General features: G+C 40.1%; 1 protein-coding gene across 49 annotated transcripts in view; it reads left to right on the top strand.

The window, feature by feature from the left end:
• The window catches only part of CCDC7 (coiled-coil domain containing 7), a 434,284-nt gene that overhangs the window by 211,731 nt on the left and 201,616 nt on the right, over window positions 1–20,937 (top strand). For 39 of the 49 annotated variants that reach the window (XM_054436378.1, XM_054436376.1, XM_054436382.1 and 36 more), the window contains 3 exons: window positions 4,843–4,953; window positions 7,960–8,070; window positions 14,993–15,106. In XM_054436378.1, coding sequence (XP_054292353.1) covers window positions 4,843–4,953; window positions 7,960–8,070; window positions 14,993–15,106 — 336 coding nt within the window. The remainder of the gene's footprint in view (window positions 1–4,842; window positions 4,954–7,959; window positions 8,071–14,992; window positions 15,107–20,937) is intronic. The other 10 variants (XM_054436391.1, XM_054436399.1, XM_054436414.1 and 7 more) reach the window with 1 other exon arrangement.

Here is a 20,937-nt window from a genome sequence, read left to right on the forward strand (position 1 = left end):
TACTATTTTTTTTCATCACTCTCTCAGCTAGTAAGTAATTGCTGTGCTGGAAGTAGCTGCTATTTCAGCCTAGTAATTTGTCAGTTAACATCTGAATTTTGTGGTGGGCCAATTGACTGGACCTGTATCTGTGGGAGGTAGTGGTGGGGAAGGCTAGGATTGGTTAAGTCCAGAACACTGAGTCAGAACTGAGAAAAGTTTCTTTAAGGATTTCTTCTACCTCACTACCTCACACCATAGGTGGTCTGGGCAAAGGCAGTGACTGAACAATACAGTCATTGTTTGTCACAATACAGCTACTGTCTGAACAATACAGTCAAGCCCCCACCTTCCCCTATAAAGAGGTTTTCAACTTAAGGCGACTAGACTAAAAATGTTATAAGCCCAAGAGCCTGGTTGGCCAAGGGGAGAGGAGTTGATTCAAGACTGCAACTACCTACTATGCATGCAGTACACAAATCTTACCTCAAGTCTCTTTTGTGTTGGTAATCTCTATGATAATTGCCAGGTAATGCCTTTGTAACTGTCCATGATTGGACCTGCAAGATCACACAAAAGCAGGGCTGGCCTGAAGTTGGATTCTTCAGTGTATTTATATATATATATATAATGTATATATATGTGTGTGTATATATAATGTATACACACACACAGGCTTCATACACATGTCTGCATACATACACATGTGCATATAAACATGGATATATACCTGTAAAGTCATATTTAGAATTCGTGGCAAATCTCTTGGACACCTTAAATTCCAGTTCATTTTCTCAGAGGTTGTTCTTGTCTTTCTCCATTTCATATATGTATATTCTCTCTTCTACTGTGTGAATCCTGACTAGTCCACAACACAATTACTCAATTGTATCAGCATCATTATTATTTTTTAACTTTTATTTTAGGTTCAAGTGGTACAGTTGCAGGTTTATTACATGACTATATTGTGTATTGCTGGAGTTCGATGTACAAAGGATTTTGTCTCCAAGGTAAAGAGCATAGTACCCAATAGGTAGTTTTTCAGTCCTCACACTCTTCCTACCCTCCACCCTCAAGTAAGCCCTGGTGTCTATTTTTCCCCTTTATGTCCATGTGTACTCAATGTTTAAGTGTACCCACTTACAAGAGAGAACGTGTGGTATTTGGTTTTCTGTGCCTGTGTTAATTTCCTTAGGATAATTTCCTTCCAGCCTTATCCATGTTGCTGCAAAGGATACAATTTATGGTGTATATGTACCACATTTTCTTTATTCAGTCCACTGTTGATGAGCAGGCATCTAGGTTGATTCTGTCTTTGCTACTGTGAATAGTGCTGTGATGAACATGCACATGCATGTGTCTTTATGGTAAAGTGATTTATATTCTTTTGGGGTTATTCCCAGTAATGGGGTTGCTGGATCAAATGGTAGTTCTAAGTTCTTTGAGAAATTTCCAAACTGTTTTCCACAGTGGCTGAACTTATTTACATTCCCATCAGCAATGTATAAGCCTTCCTTTTTCTCTACAACCTCACCAGCATCTCTTATTTCTGACTTTTTAGTAGTAGCCATTCTGACTGGTGTGAGATGGTATCCCATTGTGGTTTTGATTTGCATTTCTCTAATGATTAGTGATGTTAAGCGTTTTTCTTATGCTTGTTGGCAGCATGTATATCTTCTTTTGGTAAGTGTCTGTTCATGTCCTTTGCCCATTTTTAATGGGGTTTTTTGGTTTTTGCTTGTTGATTAGTTTAAATTCCTTATAGATTCTGGATATTACACCTTTGTTAGACGCATAGTTTGAGAATATTTTCTCCTATTCTGTAGGTTGTCTATTGGCTGTATTGATAGTTTCTTTTGCTCTGCAGAAGCTCTTTAGTTTAATTAGATCCTATTTGTTAATTTTTGTTTTTATTGCAGTGGCTTTTGGCATCTTTCTCATGATATCTTTGCCAAGTTCTACGTCCAGAATGATATTCCCTAGGTTAATTTTCAGAGTTTTATATTTTTGAGTGAGTTTTACTTTTAAGTCTTTAATTCATCTTGAGTTTATTTTTTTATGTGGTGAAAGGAAGTGGTCCAATTTCAATCTACTGCATGTGGCTAGCCTGTTATCCTAGCACAACTTACTGAATAGAAAGTCCTTTCCCTGTTGCTTGGTTTGCCAGCTTTGTCAAAGATCAGATAGTTGTAGGTGTGTGGCTTTATTCCTGAGTTCTCTAACCTGTTTCCTTGGTCTATGTGTATGTTTTTATACCACTACCATGCTGTTTTGGTTACTGTAACCTTGTAGAGTAGTTTGAAATTCTGCAGTGTGCTATCTTGGGCTTTGTTCTTTTTGCTGAAGATTGCTTTGGCTATTTGGGCTCTTTGTTGCTCCATATGAATTTTAGAATAGGTTTTTCTTATTCTGTAGTTTGATAGGAATAGCATAGAATATGTAAATTGCTTTGAGTAGTATGGCAATTTTAGCAATATTGATTCTTCCTGTCTGTGAGCACGGAATGTTTTTCCACTTCTTTGTGTCATCTCTGATTTCTTTTAGCAGTGCTTTGTAATTCTCATTGTAGAGATCTTTCACCTTGCTGGTGAGTACTGCTGCAGCAGCAATGGCAGAGGGGCTGGTTGCCAGTTGCCAATGGGAATTCCACCCCAGAGAAACACAGAGTTGCCACAGACGGAAGTGATCAGGCAGAAGTAGGGTGGCTGCATTGAGAGCAAGGTCGGAAGGCCCTGCTTAGTAAGGAGTAGCAAGGCCTGGGACCTGCATGAAAAACAGTGTGGCTGTTTTTCTTTAAGGCACGTGTCACATGTTGGAGGCACGAGATAGCTTTTGAGCTCTATACTCTCTCCCTAGCCTCAGGGCAATGGGGACTGGGGGGACTATGGCAGTGGCAAAAGCTGTGGGCCTATTGTGTTACCTCTGGAATCTCTGCCTCCGAGAAATGCAGAGCTGCAGCCAGCCCAAGTGATCAGGTTGGGGGTTGGGGGTGAGGTGGGTGGCTGTGCTGGGGACTTAGGCTGGTTGGCTTTGCTTGGCAAGGTGCCCCAGAGGTGAGGCCTACAGTCTGTCCACATTTCAGTATCCTAGATGGGGCCCTTATCCTGGGGCGCATGGGAGATCCCTGCCTCCCTTCTTGGCAGAGCTATGGCAGCTGGTCCCAGGATGCTCAGGAATCCAAAGCCCTTGGAGCTCCACATGGGCCTGAATAGCGGCTCTGCCGAGACTCCATGCAGCTTTCTGTGTCAGTCTGGGGGCCCCAGAGAGTAGGGTTGGGCAGGATCTCTTGTGCCTAGGTTTGCAAAGGTTCATGGCAGAGGTATGTGTCCCCAGGGACTCTCAAGCACTCACTCTTTCCCCACGGTGGGGAGCCTTCCTTGGCTCTGTGCCAATCCCAGGCAGGTAGCTGTCCTGTCTCACTCCTCTCTGCTCTCCATGGGTCACCACTACTTCCTTGATGAATCCCAAGGTGGCCTCCTGGATGATCCAGTTGAAGAGCCACTTGCCACTTATAAATTTGTAAGTTTACTTGCCACTCTGTCTTCTCTCCTGTGAAAGCAGTTCACACTAGCTGCTTCTAGTCAGCCATGTTGGTCTTAAAATCTAGATTGTATTGCAGTTCCAAAATTATTTTAGAATTGCTTAGCACATACTTCTAGAAAAACAAACCTACTGAAAATATTTTGTGATGTGTGTACTGTCTCTTCTCCACACACTTGCCCAAGTATTAGGGCATATGTTAAATATTGTATTGATGATTTACCTGTATGAGTTCTTTTTTCCCTTTAATAGGTTCACTAAGTTTGCTTTCAGTTTTAGTTTCTTCTTATCTTTTGTGATTTAATTTTGTTTTTTTGAGATATATGAAACCTGAAACTGATTCCAAAAGTAAAAAATATGCAAGATATACTTAGAGAAGTTCCATTCCTTCCCTAGTTCACCCTCCTTCATCTTGTAGGTAATAAACTATATTGTATTCCTACATTTCACCTGTTTCATTTTGTAAAGCTAAGTATCTTTCTAATTTCCTTTCTTTCTTTTTTTTTTAATCCTTCTTCCTTGCCTAACGGTGGCATACAAGTTTTCTCTTTTTTGGATTTTTTTTTTTTTTTTCACTTAACATTATCTCCTGGAAATCCCTACAGGTCAGTTTATAGAGATTTTTTTAAATTGCTTTTACAACTCTATGTATAGCTATTGTACCACATTATTAACCATAACTTTCATTATACTATAGTTTATAGCAAGCTTGTCCAACCTGCCTTATTTTGTTGTTGTTGTCATTCTGGTCTGTTTTGTTTTAGGCTTTTAGCAGCCCAAAGCCATGGTTTTTAGTTTCTGTCTCTAGTGATAAGCGGAAAAGAGGAATGAGAAAGGGGCTTTACTGGCTCAACCAGAAGCAGAAACTAAGAATCCATGACTGTATTCTCTCCCTTGGACACCCCTAGAACTTTATGGTATATACATTGGCTTATTCAACCGATATCCAATGCTTGAACATTTATGTGGTTTTGAGTATTTTGTAATTACAAATAATGCCATAATGATGAACTTGTACATATATATTTTTATTGTTTGGTTTGTGACATCTAGATGATCTATACAATATAAATAACCTAGGAAAAAATAGACTAACTATATATGATTCCTAGAAATGTTTATAAAGTGAGAAAGCATCAACATACAGCCATTAAAATTCTTTTCAGCATTTTCTCATCAAATCTATTATTATTGTAATTTAGTTATAACTTTGTAGAAGTGACAGAGAATGCTCATGTAAATGTTTTATAAATTTGAAATACAGAAATTTCACAACAGATCAATTTTTCTATTTAGTGGAATAAATGTATTTTCTTTATGTAGCTCATAATGAAGTACCAAATGAAAGGCTTGTAGTTGAGCATCAAGAATCATTGTCAAAAACCAAATTGCGAGTAAAGAAACAAGAAAATTCTACAGAGCAACCACTCACCAGTAAGTATAAAAATTACACATAACTTTACATTATTTTAAATTAGTTACAGCAAAGGTATTTTTCTTCAGTTCATGAATCTTGAATTTACAGAAATTTTACCTTGAACCTAAAGTATGAATACCATAAGATAACTAGAGAACAAAAGCTAGAGTATTTATTACTTGTAGTTAGTATTTCTGGTTGTAACGGTATTTTGTAGCCATGATCATGTGCTCAGTATTCACCAAGGACAATAGCAGGCCAATAATTGTCTTTCAAAGAGTGTGTACCTTTTATCCAACTCTAGGAAGTTACAGGTCCAAAAGCCCAGTTTATTCCACTGACCTGTTCAGTAAACTGTTTCCGTTTGGCATCAATCAGTGAACAGAAAGTTTGCCGAGACCTGTAACTCAAATAAAGTTCAGAGGAGCTAAGGGGAACAGTGGCGTAGGAGGCCTGTTGGATGGACTCCAGGGCATTCTGTTGGTTGGGGCCTGCTCCAAGGTAGAGGCCTTTTTGGTAACTTTAAAATGATTGCAATCAGGATTCCATCAAGGGAACTGCCAGTAGCAGAATAGGTTCACAAATTGCTTGGCCTCTTGTGTATTTGTTGCAATAGAGAGGGACCATAGTTTGGCAGTTACTTCCTCAGGAGTGAGACATGTTTCCCCTTTCTAGTTTACTCCCAGGAATTCCTCTTGGGTAACAAGGTCTTTGTACTTTTTATGTATTAATGGCCCAGCCATGTTGCTGCATGTGGGCCAATACAACATCCAGTCCTTGCTGGGTAGTGGACTTGCCTGGGCCTACCAGTAGGGAGTCATCAATGTCGTGGAAGGTTAATAGGAACAGAACTGTTTCCAGATCATGGTTTTGTGGAGGGATTTTAAAGATGTATTGCAACCTGTCCCGTATAAGACAAACTGTTCCTGATCATCTGTGTGGACAGGAATGCTGAAAAGGGCATTTGCTATGTCAATTGCCTTATACCTACTTCCCTCAGCTTGGGTAATTACCTTTATGGACAGTCACAATGTCAGGTCATATCAGTGTTCTAAGAAGTACCATAGCATTAAGCTTCCCATAATCAATGGAGTTTATAGGCATCCAAGGTGATACACACAGGCCAACTTAGTTATTGCATGGATAAATAGTCTCATGAACATCTTTGGCTTCATGATCATGAAGAGCTGAGCAATAAGGGCAGTGATTTCTATTTCTCCCTCAGGTAATTTTTGGAGACCAATCTCTAGACACTTGTGGTTTAGTAAGTTTATAGTCTTCCACATGCTTCACTAAAATGACCTTAACTGCAGTAGTTCCCCTTAGGGCTTGAGGCTGATGTGATTGGGGATTCACACAGAAAATACATCTATATCAATAATATATTCAGTAGAGGGAGTCATAAAAATGGAGGTTTGTAGTGGCCCAGTGGGACCCACCCATAGTTGTGTTTGGGTAAGGGTCATGTTTTTGGTGGCTTCAGACCTCACACCATATAGCATTATCTGTTTTACCCTCATCCTGGTGTCAGAGATTGTGGAGATAAATCATTGGTAAACTAGTATTCAAATGATGTGAGTTATGCTGTTCTACACTATGACCTCTTTGAACTCTGACTTGGTATACATCCTCAGGTGCCACTGTGGAAATAGGGACGTTGGCCTAACCCCTAATTTTGTTTTGTTTTGAAAGCTGAGACTTCTGGGAAACACAGACCATGTTCTCTGATTCATCTTAAGATCACTGTGATGGGTAGAGGAAATAGCACTTGTGTTAGTTATAGGTATTGTCACCATTTTGACTCTAGTGGGGCTGTGTGTTGGCCCTATGCCCTACTGCCTGGCCCTACTGCCCTATGTGTGTTGGCCCTACGCCCTACTGCCTGGCCAGACTTCTCAAAGAAGTCTCTTCTTTGAGACTTCATTGTTGAGTAACTAGAGAATGCTTGCAGTGTCAGGGAACTCATCATGAGTGGGCCAAACTTTCAGAGAACAAATGATAGCCTATAGAGAAAGGAGAGTGTCTCTAGTGCTCATATCTCTTTTTTTTTCCCTGCCACCCTTCCTCATCTTCCTTGGACACTTTTAGGGCACTCAGAACGAGGGGCTCTGTTGTGACACACTATACACGGTGCCACTGTCGCACACTGTCTTAACACGCTTACTTCCTTTATGGTAGAAGCAAACTCTTCAAGTTCCTATAAACTCCTCAGGTCACTGGTGAGGTGAACCTGAGAGATCTTTATTCTTTCAAATTTAATATAAATCTCAAACAATTGTGTCATCATAGGCTGTCTGTTCATTCCAGGGACATATTTAGAGTTAACAGTAGTCATTGGGTGCAACTCAGCAAGCAGTGTTTGCAGTGACTTGGTAACAAACTACTTTGTTTTCTGGTTTATCTTCCTGTGTTTCTTTAATAAAGATAGATATCTCCCCATATTTTTCTAATTTCCTCTTCTTTCTTAGCTAAAAGATAGTATACTAGATATTCTCCCTTTTGTTTTTTTCCACTAAACATTGTTTCATAGAAATATCACCAAGTCAGTTTGTAGGGATCTTTTTCATTCCTTTTGTAACTGTATGTACAGTTTTTTGGACCACATTATAGCCCATAGTTGATATTGTCATAGTTTATATGCTTTACTCAACAGATCTATGCTTGTACATTTAGGTGGTTTTGAGTATTTGCATTTATGCTGTAATGAATAACCTGGTGCATATGCATTTTCATTGTTTGGTCTATGAATATGTATTAATTGAAAATATAAAAAACCTAAGAAAGCCAGAGACTAAGATAAAACATATTCAAAGTGCAGGAATATTGATATGGTGAGATAGTTTCAACACACACCCATTGAAACTCTTCTCACCATTTTCGTAGTAGATATAGCATTATGGTAATTTATTCATAACTTTACAAAAATGAGAGAAAATGCCACTGTACACTTGTAAATTTGAAATCTATAGATTTCAAATAGATTTATTTGTAATTTAGCGGCCTAAACACATCTTTTTCTGTAGCTCCTGATGAAGAACCAGATGAAAATCTTATACTTAGGCATCAAGACTCAATGTCAAAATCAGAAATGCAAGTGAAGGAACAAAGAACTCTCAAAGGGCAAAGAATTACTAGTAAGTATATAAAGTAAAGATAACTTTAAATTATTTATTTTTTTATTTTATTATTATTTTTTTAAGTTTCTTTTATTTTATTTAATTTTTTATTTTTTATTATTATTACTATTATTATTATTATACTTTAGGCTCTATGGTACATGTGCGCAACGTGCAGGTAAGTTACATATGTATACATGTGCCATGCTGGTGCGCTGCACCCACCAACTCGTCATCTAGCATTAGGTATATCTCCCAATGCTATCCCTCCCCCCTCCCCCCACCCCACAACAGTCCCTGAAGTCTGATGTTCCCCTTCCTGTGTCCATGTGTTTTCATTGTTCAGTTCCCACCTATGAGTGAGAATATGCGGTGTTTGGTTTTTTGTTCTTGCGATAGTTTACTGAGAATGATGATTTCCAATTTCATCCATGTCCCTACAAAGGACACGAACTCATCATTTTTTATGGCTGCATAGTATTCCATGGTGTATATGTGCCACATTTTCTTAATCCAGTCTATCATTGTTGGACATTTGGGTTGGTTCCAAGTCTTTGCTATTGTGAATAATGCTGCAATAAACATACGTGTGCATGTGTCTTTATAGCAGCATGATTTATCGTCCTTTGGGTATATACCCAGTAATGGGATGGCTGGGTCAAATGGACTTTCTAGTTCTAGATCCCTGAGGAATCGCCACACTGACTTCCACAAGGGTTGAACTAGTTTACAGTCCCACCAACAGTGTAAAAGTGTTCCTATTTCTCCACATCCTCTCCAGCACCTGTTGTTTCCTGACTTTTTAATGATCGCCATTCTAACTGGTGTGAGATGGTATCTCATTGTGGTTTTGATTTGCATTTCTCTGATGGCCAGTGATGTTGAGCATTTTTTCATGTGTTTTTTGGCTGCATAAATGTCTTCTTTTGAGAAGTGTCTGTTCATGTCCTTCGCCCACTTTTTGATGGGGTTGTTTGTTTTTTTCTTGTAAATTTGTTGGAGTTCATTGTAGATTCTGGATATTAGCCCTTTGTCAGACAAGTAGGTTGCGAAAATTTTCTCCCATTTTGTAGGTTGCCTGTTCACTCTGATGGTAGTTTCCTTTGCTGTGCAGAAGCTCTTGAGTTTAATTAGATCCCATTTGTCAATTTTGGCTTTTGTTGCCATTGCTTTTGGTGTTTTAGACATGAAGTCCTTGCCCATGCCTATGTCCTGAATGGTAATGCCTAGGTTTTCTTCTAGGGTTTTTATGGTTTTAGGTCTAACATTTAAGTCTTTAATCCAACTTTAAATTATTTAAAAGTAAGTTCATCTGAAGGTATTTTTGCTTTGGTTCACAGAAGTTTTACACTTTGACTAAAATGTGAATACCCTACCATAATTAAAGAAAAAAGTGAAAAATATTGATACATTTTGGTTGAGAGATTTCTGGCCCTTAGATTATTTCATGACCACAGGACACACAATATCCCCCAAGGCTTTATAACAAATGTATAATTGTTTTTCCAAAGTAGTGTGCCTTTCAGCCAACTGAAAGTAATTATGGGCCCAAAAACTTAATGGGCACCTCTCACCTGTGGCCTTCTTCCATAGGCACCAATCAGCAAAGATATTGCTAGGATCTGCAACTCAAAACAGCAAATGGGGATCATAATAACCTAGGGAAAGGTAACCTAGGACACCTGTTTAAGGGACTCTAGGGCATCCTTTTGGTCATGGCCCCACTGAAATGAAACAGAATTTCTGGTAACCCCATAGATGAATGAATGTCATCAAGGATCCCACATAGGGAAAATGAGAGTGTATTTATCCAAACAGTTCCAGTAACTGCTGGGCTTGTTTTTTTTTTTTCGAGACAGGGTCTCACTTTCTTGCCCAGACTGGAGTGCAGTGGCCTGATCTTGGCTCACCGCAACCTCCGCCTCCCAGGCTCAAGTGATTTTCCTGCCTCAGCCTCCCAAGTAGCTGAGATTATAGGCATGCACCACCACGTCTGCCTAATTTTTGTATTTTTAGTAGAGACAGGGTTTCACCATGTTGGCCAGGCTGGTCTCGAACTCCTGACCTCAAGTGATCCACCTGCCTTGGCCTCCCAAAGTGCTGGCATTGCAGGTGTGAGCCGTTGCACCTAGCCTGGGCTTGTTTTTATTTGTTAGACCAGAAAGGATCAAAGCTTGGCAGTCTCCTCTGGAATTAGATGTCACTCCTTAGAAATCAATCCTAGGCATTTTATCCAGGTACTAGGTAACTGTATCTTGTCTGAACTAATGGCCCAGTTAAGAGCCACTGGTGAGTCATTAGAGTATACAGTCCTTTTGAGAGATGTCCTTGCTTGAGTCCACTTAAATGATATAATCAATATATTGAAAGGCTAGTCCTCCCCTTGGGACCAGGCCATTTAGAGGTCATTATGCATTGATGACAGATATTAGAGCAGTTTGGTGGCCTTGTGGAAGGATATTAGTTATGTTTTCCAACTTATTCTATATAAGGTTAAACTGAACATCTAAGTGAAAAAAAGATATGGAAAGGCATTTGAGGTGTCAGTTGTTGCAAACAAGTTCCCTCAGTTTGGAAAATATCTTGTAAGACAACTATAGTCACATGTGTCTTTGGTGCCCAGGGCTGTAATATAGCATTGGACCAGCAAAATCAATTGAGTCATTATGCACCTGAGGGTGTGTACAAGATCTACTTAGTTATTGAATGGAGAAATAGTCTCATGGAGAACTTTTGCTTCATTAAGCTCAACTAATGACAACAGCCATTTCTGTTTCTTCCTAGGAAGCTATTCTGGGAAACAAAGGTGCTAGGTGCTGTTAATCTGGATATTTACATTCTTCCATATGCCCCACTAAAATGGCCTTAAATGCCTCAGTTTCCGTCAGGGACTGGGATGAATGCAAGTGGGGGTTCACATAGAAAATACATCTATACCAACAATACATTTGGTGGGGGAGGGGAATAAAATGGAGTTTTGCAGTTGTCCGAAAGGATACTCCCATGGTAGTGTTTGACCAAGGGTCCTTTTGGTGGTGTCCTCAGATGCAAAACCAGAGAGCATTACTTCTTTTCCCCAGTTCCTGGTATCAGAGGTTGTGGGGATCACAGCCACCTGTGCACCAGTATCCTAATGGCCCTAGAAATGCAATTTCTTCCCACCTTCCCTTTAAATTCTGACCTTACCATACATTCTCAGATTACCACTGGTAACACAGGGATCTTGGCCTAACTCTTAATTTTCTTTATTTTCGAGAGCATGAAGTTTGAGCAAAAGTAGTGGAGGGTTCTCTGATTGATTTCAGTATCACTGAGAGGTGCAAAGGGAAGAGCACTTTTTATTAGTCATGGGGTCATCACAGTCTGGATTTAGTGGGGCTGTGTGTTGGTACCCATGGCCCACTACCTGGCCAGGAGATTCTTGGTGAAAAGTTCGTCAGTGTCCTACTTCAGATTCCATTGTTGATTAACTAGACTCAGATATTTCTTGGGGAGAGCCCTTAACTAGATCACCCAGGAATGGGTGCCAAATTACCATTTTTAGGTCACACTGTTCACTGGTCACACATTGCTATCTTGGTGGTAGATGCTTTTTACATGCCCAGAAATTTGTCAGTTAAGATCTGAATTGTGCCACAAATTAATTGACATTATCTTATAAGGAGGTTTAATTGAGCTAGTAAAGGCTATGAAATGAAACTAGAGATCTGAGTCTGGTCAAATCTTGTCATTACTATCCTCACTCCATCAGTGACCTTAGAGACAGTGGAGTGGGCAAGGGCCATTATGGCCTCTGCAGATGAAGGCCCAAACATGTTTTCCAGTAGCAGGGAACACAACTGTCCTCACTCCATCAGTGACCTTAGAGACAGTGGAATGCCTCAAGGGGCCATTGTAGCCTCTGCAGATGATGGCCCAAACATGTTTTCCAGTAGCAGGGAACACGTCATGGGTGGGCAATCCTGTCAGAGCCAAAAATAGTACCCAACTGAGGAAGGAGAGGGTTTCAGATGTTTACATCATTCGTCCTCCTTTCCTCCACTTCCTTAGGCAATATGGGCACTGTCAAGATTCTCCTAAGGAGGCATTCTGTAGTGATATGCTCCACAATATGCCCCTCTCACTCCCTAAGTTAAACAAGATTATTGCTTTATTGTGAAGGCACACTACCCACGTCTCTTAGTTGCTGGGCAAAATGATCATCAGGACCCTGCGTTGTTTTTCATTAAAGCATGAGTCTCAATAACTGACTGCATTACAGGCTGTCCACCATTTTTAGGGGAGTGCCTAGGGCTAAGAATAGTCATTAGGTACAACTCAGTGTACAAAATCTCCAACTTTTTTGAGCCCATTGACTTAGGGCCAGGAGCAGTAACCACAAAATTGCTTCCCTAGCTTTCTCAGAGCCCATCTGCTGGATTTTTCAATTGACTCATTGGATATCTTGGTATGTGAATCAGAGGATAAAGAGATTATTGTTCCATGTCAGAATTGAAAAGCTCATGTAAATAATACATTAGCATTCTAGAAAACTGTATGGTGTCTGCTGGCACTTTCTAAGAGATGATTCATTGACATGACTGGCAGAGTGCCCTGTGGGATGTTGAGTCTCTTGCAATTGATCCAGTAGCCTCCCCATCCACCTTCCACTGAGAGTGTCCTGCAGGCTTACTAGCACCTACCAAAGTGTTCCTTCCAGAAGGGCTTTGTGCTTCATTGACCACCCTGCTCTTTGTGGTAGTTTGTTAGAAACAGAAATGCCAGTTTTTGAGTTGGTCTATTAAGATAACATGCCAAACTCAAAGTAACAATTAACCTTATTCACTTACTAGCATATTAAAAGCCATAGCCTAGATAGAGGCAGGTCCCCAGCTCTACCAGTGCCCCATTTTACCCCACAGAAAAGCACTTAGCAAGGGTCAGATGCATCAGTGTAGACTGTGTGAGTGGGCATGGGATGGGATTGTCTCACAGTGGAAGGAGTCCCAAACAAGAAGCTATTTTCCATTTTATGGACCCTGAGGCTGAGTTAGCCGGAGCTCTGAACCACATGAATACCTTTAGTTATTTGCTCCCTATTCTAATTCCTCTCAAATTGAGTTCAGGTTGCTTAACACATACTAGAACAACGACTAAAAAGATTTCATGATTTGTTTACACTCCACCTCCACCTCTCATGTCCAATAGTGAGGGTTTACGTCAAATACTATATTGATGAGTTATTGCTTTTATTTTTTCTTCAATGATTTCATGATTTTAATTTTCATCCCACCTTCTTTTCCTTGTTGATTTAATTTTGTTTTTGAAATTTGTAGGACATGAAGCTACGTTCGAAAGTAAAACAATATATATGCAAAAAGTTATACTTAGAGGAGTATATTTTCTTCCCCAGTCCTCTCCCCTCATTTTGTAGGTAACCAATAACATTGTTTCTTATATCTTTCCTCTGCTTCTTTTTGTAAAGATAACTATCTCTCTGTTTCCTTCTCTATTTTTTTTCTCATTTCTTCATCCTCCTTCCCCAAAGATGGCATTCAAGTTTTCCCCTTTGTAGGTATTTTTTTCCTTCACAGTATTCTTTGAAATCCCTTCAGGTTAATTTATAGACATGTTTAATTTGTTTTACAGTTACACTTACAGTTGTTTGTTTCACATTATTTACCATATGTACTATACCATAGTGTGTGGTACAGCACGTCCTTGAATAAAAACATTTTGTTCGACATTGTTTGATTATAATGTTAGTTAGAAAAAAAATTGATACCCAGCCAGGCACATGGTCTGGAGTTAGCACATTCTCCCTGTGTCTGCATGAATTTTCTCCGGGTGCTCCAATTTCCTCCCACATTCCAAAGATATGTATGTTAGGTAAATTGATGTGTCTAAATGGTCCCTGTCTGAGTGAGTGTGGGTATGTGTCAGAGTGCGCCCTGATATGGCATGGCATTCTGTCGAGGGCTGGTTCCCCCCTTGTGCTCTGAGCTGCTAGGATATGTTCCAACCACCTGCAGCCCTTAACTGGAATAAGTGGGCTACAAAACAAGTGAATGAATGAATGAATACAAATTATTATAAAATAAAAATTCATATACAATAATTATACAAATGCATGACAATAAACAATGCAGTACAAAAGCACTCTGTAAGCCACCATATTTGTGATTGCTTTTAAATTATATGATGGGAGGAGACGTTCCTTACAATTTTGCTTTGCTTTTGGTTTATTCCTTGACTTAACTCACCACCACTATGACAACCATCACTCACTGATTAACCACAAATTGGGTAAATAATTGTCTTACTTGTTTTTATTATTTTTTCTTAAATCTATGTATAGCTCACATTTATTTTAGTGTTTACTATTAGAAGTGTTTGGGGTCTTTATTTAGAAGTTTGTGATGTTTTTGTTACAAAAAAATACTGTAGGAACTTAACTCTTGTTTATGTCAATTTGCCTATGGTAAAATGGGTTTCATTATGTGTCATTTTGCTTAAGGTCATAGTTTCCAAGATTCTATCAATGACATTACGTGAGGACTTACTGTATATACATATCTCAGTTTATTCAACCAATCTCCTCTGCTTGAAAGTTTATGTGGTTTTGACTATTTTGCAATTACATATATGCTATAATAAATAACATTGTACCTATGCATTTTTATTTTTATTTCTGTGAATATGTATTAACCTAAAGTATAAATAACATAAGGAAACTAGTGACTAATATATATCAGATGCCTAGAAATGTTATGAAATAATGAGCTTTAACACACAGCCATTAAAATGTTCTTATAGTAGTCATGTCACATCTGGATTTATAATTTACTCACAAATTTATCAAAATGTGAAAATTTTGCTACACAATTACAAGTTTGAAATCTAGAGGTTTCACAGTAGGTCTGTTTTTCCATTAAGAGACTAAATGCATCTCATTATGTAGCTCATGATGAAGAACCAGGCAAAAATCTTGTGCTTGAACATCAAGATTCAGTGTCAAAACTGGAAATGCAAATTGAAAAAACCAAAAAACTTCCTAGAGAGAAAAGACATAGTAGTAAGTATAATAATTATAGATAACTTAAAATTTTTAAAGTTAATCTCATGAGATCATTTTTCTTTGGTTCATGACTATGTAGTTGAGCATATAGTTTATGGAAATTTTATACTTTACAGTGTGAATACCTTAAAATAACTAGGGAACAAAAGCCATATAATATTTGGTTGGAATTTCTGGTCTTGAGACTATTTTATGGCATGCTCATGTGCTCTGTGTCCACCAAATCCAATAAAAGTCATTAGTCTCTCAAAGGGTGTTTGCTTTCAGCCAACTGTAGGAGATTATGGGTCCAAGTGTTCAACAGGAACCTTGGGACATGTGGCAGTATCCTTCTGTCACAGACTCTAATTAGCAAACAGAGAGATTGGTGAGATGTGTAACTCAAATGACAAAATGTATCAGAGAAGGCCAAGTGGAAAAACAGCCTATGTGGTCACTGGAGGGTCTCCAGAACATCCTATCTTTAGGCTGCACCTAAGAGTAGAGGTCTTATTGGTAACCTGATAGATGGTGTCATGAAGATGCCCATTAAGGGAATGTGAGAACTCTAGTCTGGGCTTTCCTTTTACTTGTTGGGGCTGAGAGTGACTAAAGCTGAGAGTGACCCAGCCCTTGCCAGGTAGTGTTTTTGTCTGGGCCCAGACAAAATGAATATAGTGGAAGGCCAGTGCTTCATCTGGGAGTGGTGCTGTTTTCATGTCACAGCCTTGAGGAGGACATTAAAGGTGTAATGCAGCCCATTTAATGTAAGGCAGACTGATCTTGATCATCTTTGTGGACAAGGATGCCGAAAAGGGCATTTACAATGTCAATTGCTTTATAACTATTTCCCTCAGCTTGGGTAGTAGCCTCTGTGATAGTCATAGTGTCAGGTAACACCAGTGCCAAAGACAGAACTATGGCATGAGCCACCAATAGTCAATTATTTTCCAGGCACACAGTGCCTTAAGCAAAAGGCCAGATGGTGAACTTTGGCTTCCTTAAGCACAGCAATGAAGACTTTTTTTTTTTTAATCCCCAAGACAGTTGATAGTGTTTTTAAGAGACAAAGACACTAGGTGCTGGTAGTCTGGAGGGTTTAGTCTTCCATATACCCCACTAAAATGGTCCTAATTGCAACAATTCCCCTCAGGGACTGGAGGTGAATACAGTCAGGGGTAGACATAGACAATATGTCATAACAACAACCCATTCAGTAATGGGTTCCACAATGATGGAAGTATGTAGTGGCTTGAAGAGACCTACCTGTAGTCAGATCAGGATCTTGGTGGTGGTGGCCTTCAACTGAAAACCAGAGAACATTATCTGTTTCCTCCTCATTCTCATGCCAGGGATTTTGGGGATCACAGTCACGTGTGCACTATTATGCAAAAGGCCCAAGAAATGAAATTCTCCATGTCCGCTTTGAACTTTAACTTTGATATAGGGCCTCCATTCCTCACTGGGGACATAGGGACATTGGCCATGTCATAGTCTTATTTTCTGTTTTTTTTTAAGCCAAAAGATTTGCATAAAAATTGGCAGGGCTCTCTAATTCATTTCAAAATTCAATGGGAGAAGAGGAGAGCAGCATTTCTATTAGTTATAGGGGCCAGCGCTGGGCAGAACCTAGGAGGCTGCCATTGAGCCCAAAATGGCACACTACCACCAGGCCATGAGTTCCCTGGTGAAGAGCACATTAATCTCCTTTTGTGAGTCCTTATTGTTGGGTAACCAAACCTAGAGATGTCTTTGGTGAGGCCCTTTCCTAGATCATTGAGAAGTGTGTGCCCAATGACTATTTTTATGTTGCTGTCTCTGATGATCTCTTGTTGCTTTTTTGTAGCAGTTGCTTCTTCCATGCTGAGGAATTTGACATGTATAGGCCATTGCTTACAGTATCACAATAAATGAAAAAAATTATAATCTAGATCAGTGGTCCTCAACCTTTTTTGCACCAGAGAAAGTGAACAAAATTAACATTTTTTCCATGGACCAGGGCTGAGGTGGGGGATGGTTTTGGGATGATTCAAGTGCATTACATTTATTGTGCACTTTATTTATATTATTATTACATTGTAATATGTAATGAAATAATTATACACCATAATGTAGAATGAGTGGGAGCCCTGAGCTTGTTTTCCTGCAATTAGATGGTCCCATGTGAGGCATGGAAGACAGTGACAGATCATCAGGCCTTAGATTCTCATAAAGAACACACAACCTGGAACCACCCGAGATGGCCGAATAGGAACAGCTCCAGGCTACACCTCCTAGCATGAGCGACCCAGAAGATGGGTGATTTCTGCATTTCCAACTGAGGTACCAAGTTCATCTCATTGGGACTGGTTGGACAGTGGGTGCAGCCCATGGAGCGTGAGCCAAAATGGCAGGACATAGCCTCACCCAGGAAGCACCTGGGGTCAGGGAATTCCCTTTCTTAGTCAAGGGAAGCCATGACAGACAGTACCTGGAAAATCAGGACACTCCCACCCTAATACAGCGCTTTTCCAATGGTCTTAGCAAACAGCGCACCAGGAGATTATATCTTGTGCCTGGCTTGGCGGGTCCAACACCCATGGAGCCTTGCTCACTGCTAGCACAGCAATCCGAGATCAAACTGAGAGGTGGCAGTGAGGATGGGGGAGGGGCATCCACCATTGCTGAGGCTTGACTAGGTAAACAAAGCAACTGGGAAGCTCGAACTGGGTGGAGCCCACTGCAGCTCAACAAGGCCTGCCTGCCTGCATAGACTCCACCTTTGGGGGCAGGGCATAGCTGAACAAAAGGCAGCAGAAACTTCTGCAGACTTAAACGTCCCTGTCTGACAGCTTTGAAGAGAGCAGTGGTTCTCCCCCACATGGAGTTTGAGATCTGAGAATGGACAGACTGCTTCCTAAAGTGGGTCCCTGACCCCCCAGTAGCCTAACTGGGAGACACATCCCAGTAGGGGCTGACCGACACCTCAAACAGCTGGCGGCCCCTCTGAGACAAAGCTTCCAGAGGAAGGATCAGGTAGCAACCTTTGCTCTTCTGCAGTATTTGCTGTTCTGCAGCCTCCGCTGGTGATACCCAGGCAAACAGGGTCTGGACTGGACCTCCAGCAAGCTCCAACAGACCTACAGCTGAGGGTCCTGACTGTTAGAAGGAAAACTAACAAACAGAAAGGAATGGCATCAACATCAACAAAAACAACATCCACACCAAAACCCCACTTGTAGGTCACCATCATCAAAGACCAAAGGTAGATAAAACCACAAAGATGGGGAGAAACCAGAGCAGAAAAGTTGAAAATTCTAAACACTAGAGTGCCTCTTCTCCTCCAAAGGATTGCAGGTCTTTGCCAGCATCGGAACAAAGCTGGACGGAGGATGACTTTGACGAGTTGAGAGAAGTAGGCTTCAGAAGATCGGTAATAACAAACTTCTCTGAGCTAAAGGAGGATGCTCAAACCCATTGCAAGGAAGCTAAAAACCTTGAAAAAAAGATTAGAAGACTGGCTAACTAGAATAAACAGCATAGAGAAGACCTTAAATGACCTCATGGAGCTGAAAACCATGGCACGAGAACTACGTGATGCATGCACAAGCTTCAGTATCCAATTCGATCAAGTGGAAGAAAGGGTATCAGTGATGGAAGATCAAATGAATGAAATGAAGTGAGAAGAGAAGTTTAGAGAAAAAAGAGTAAAAAGAAATGAACAAATCCTCCAAGAAATATGGGACTATGTGAAAAGACCAAACCTACGTCTGATTGGTGTACCTGAAAGTGACGGGGAGAATGGAACCAAGTTGGAAAACACTCTTCAGGATATTATCCAGGAGAACTTTCCCAACCTAGCAAGGCAGGCCAACATTCAGATTCAGGAAATACAGAGAAAGCCACAAATATACTCCTCGAGAAGAGCAACTCCAAGACACATAATTGTCAGATTCACCAAGGTTAAAATGAAGGGAAAAATGTTAAGGGCAGCCAGAGAGAAAGGTCGAGTTACCCACAAAGGGAAGCCCATCAGACTAACAGCAGATTTCTCAGCAGAAACTCTACAAGCCAGAAGAGAGTGGGTGCCAATATTAAACATTCTTTTTTTTTAATTATACTTTAAGTTTCAGGGTACATGTGCACAACGTGCAGGTTTGTTACATATGTATACATGTGCCATGTTGGTGTGCTGCATCCATTAACTCATCATTTAACATTAGGTATATCTCCTAATGCTATCCCACCCCCCTACCCCCACCCCACAACAGGCCCGGTGTCTGATGTTCCCCTTCCTGTGTCCCTGTGTTTTCATTGTTCAATTCCCACCTATGAGTGAGAACATGCAGTGTTTGGTTTTTTGTCCTTGCAATAGTTTGCTGAGAATGATGGTTTCCAGCTTCATCCATGTCCCTACAAAGGACATGAACTCACCCTTTTTTTATGGCCGCATACTATTCCATGGTGTATATGTACCACATTTTCTTAATCCAGTCTATCATTGATAGACATTTGGGTTGGTTCCAAGTCTTTGCTATTGGGAATAGTGCCACAATAAATATACGTGTGCATGTGTCTTTATAGCAGCATGATTTATAATCCTTTGCGTATATACCCAGTAATGGGATGGCTGGGTCAAATGGTATTTCTAGTTCTAGATCCCTGAGGAATCACCACACTGATTCCTTCTACAATGGTTGAACTAGTTTACAGTCCCACCAACAGTGTAAAAGTGTTCCTATTTCTATACATCCTCTCCAGCACCTGTTGTCTCCTGACTTTTTAATGATCGTCATTCTAACTGGTGTGAGATGGTATCTCATTGTGGTTTTGATTTGCATTTCTCTGATGGCCAGTGGTGATGAGCATTTTTTCATCTGTCTGTTGCCTGCATAAATGTCTTCTTTTGAGAAGTATCTGTTCATATCCTATGCCCACTTGTTGATGGGGTTGTTTGTTTTTTTCTTGTAAATTTGAGTTCATTGTAGATTCTGGATATTAGCCCTTTGTCAGATGAGTAGATTGCAGAAATCATCTCCCATTCTGTAGGTTGCCTGTTCACTCTGATGGTAGTTTCTTTTGCTGTGCAGAAGCTCTTCAGTTTAATTAGATCCCATTTGTCAATTTTGGCTTTTGTTGCCATTGCTTTTGGTGTTTTAGACATGAAGTCCTTGCCCATGCCTATGTCCTGAATGGTATTCCCTAGGTTTTCTTCTAGGGGTTTTATGGTTTTAGGTCTAAGATTTAAGTCTTTAATCCATCTTGAATTAATTTTTGTATAAGGTGTAAGGGAGGGATCCAGATTCAGCTTTCTACATATGGCTAGCCAGTTTTCCCAGCACCATTTATTAAACAGGGAATCCTTTCCCCATTTCTTGTTTTTCTCAGGTTTGTCAAAGATCAGATAGTTGTAGATATGTGGCATTATTTCTGAGGGCTCTGTTCTGTTCCATTGGTCTATATCTCTGTTTTGGTACCAGTACTGTGCTCTTTTAGTTACTGTAGCCTTGTAGTGTAGTTTGAAGTCAGGTAGCGTGATGCCTCCAGCTTTGTTCTTTTGGCTTAGGATTGACTTGGCGATGCAGGCTCTTTTTTGGTTCCATATGAACTTTAAAGTAGTTTTTTCCAATTCTGTGAAGGAAGTCATTGGTAGCTTGATGAGGATGACATTGAATCTATAAATTACCTTGGGCAGTATGGCCATTTCACGATACTTCCTATCCATGAGCATGAAATGGTCTTCCATTTGTTTGTGTCCTCTTTTATTTCATTGATTAGTGGTTTGTAGTTCTCCTTGAAGAGGTCTTTCACATCCCTTGTAAGTTGGATTCCTAGGTATTTTATTCTCTTTGAAGCAATTATGAATGGGA

Source organism: Pongo pygmaeus, chromosome 8 (genome assembly GCF_028885625.2).
Source record: "Pongo pygmaeus isolate AG05252 chromosome 8, NHGRI_mPonPyg2-v2.0_pri, whole genome shotgun sequence".
In the NCBI taxonomy this organism is placed as follows: domain Eukaryota; kingdom Metazoa; phylum Chordata; class Mammalia; order Primates; family Hominidae; genus Pongo; species Pongo pygmaeus.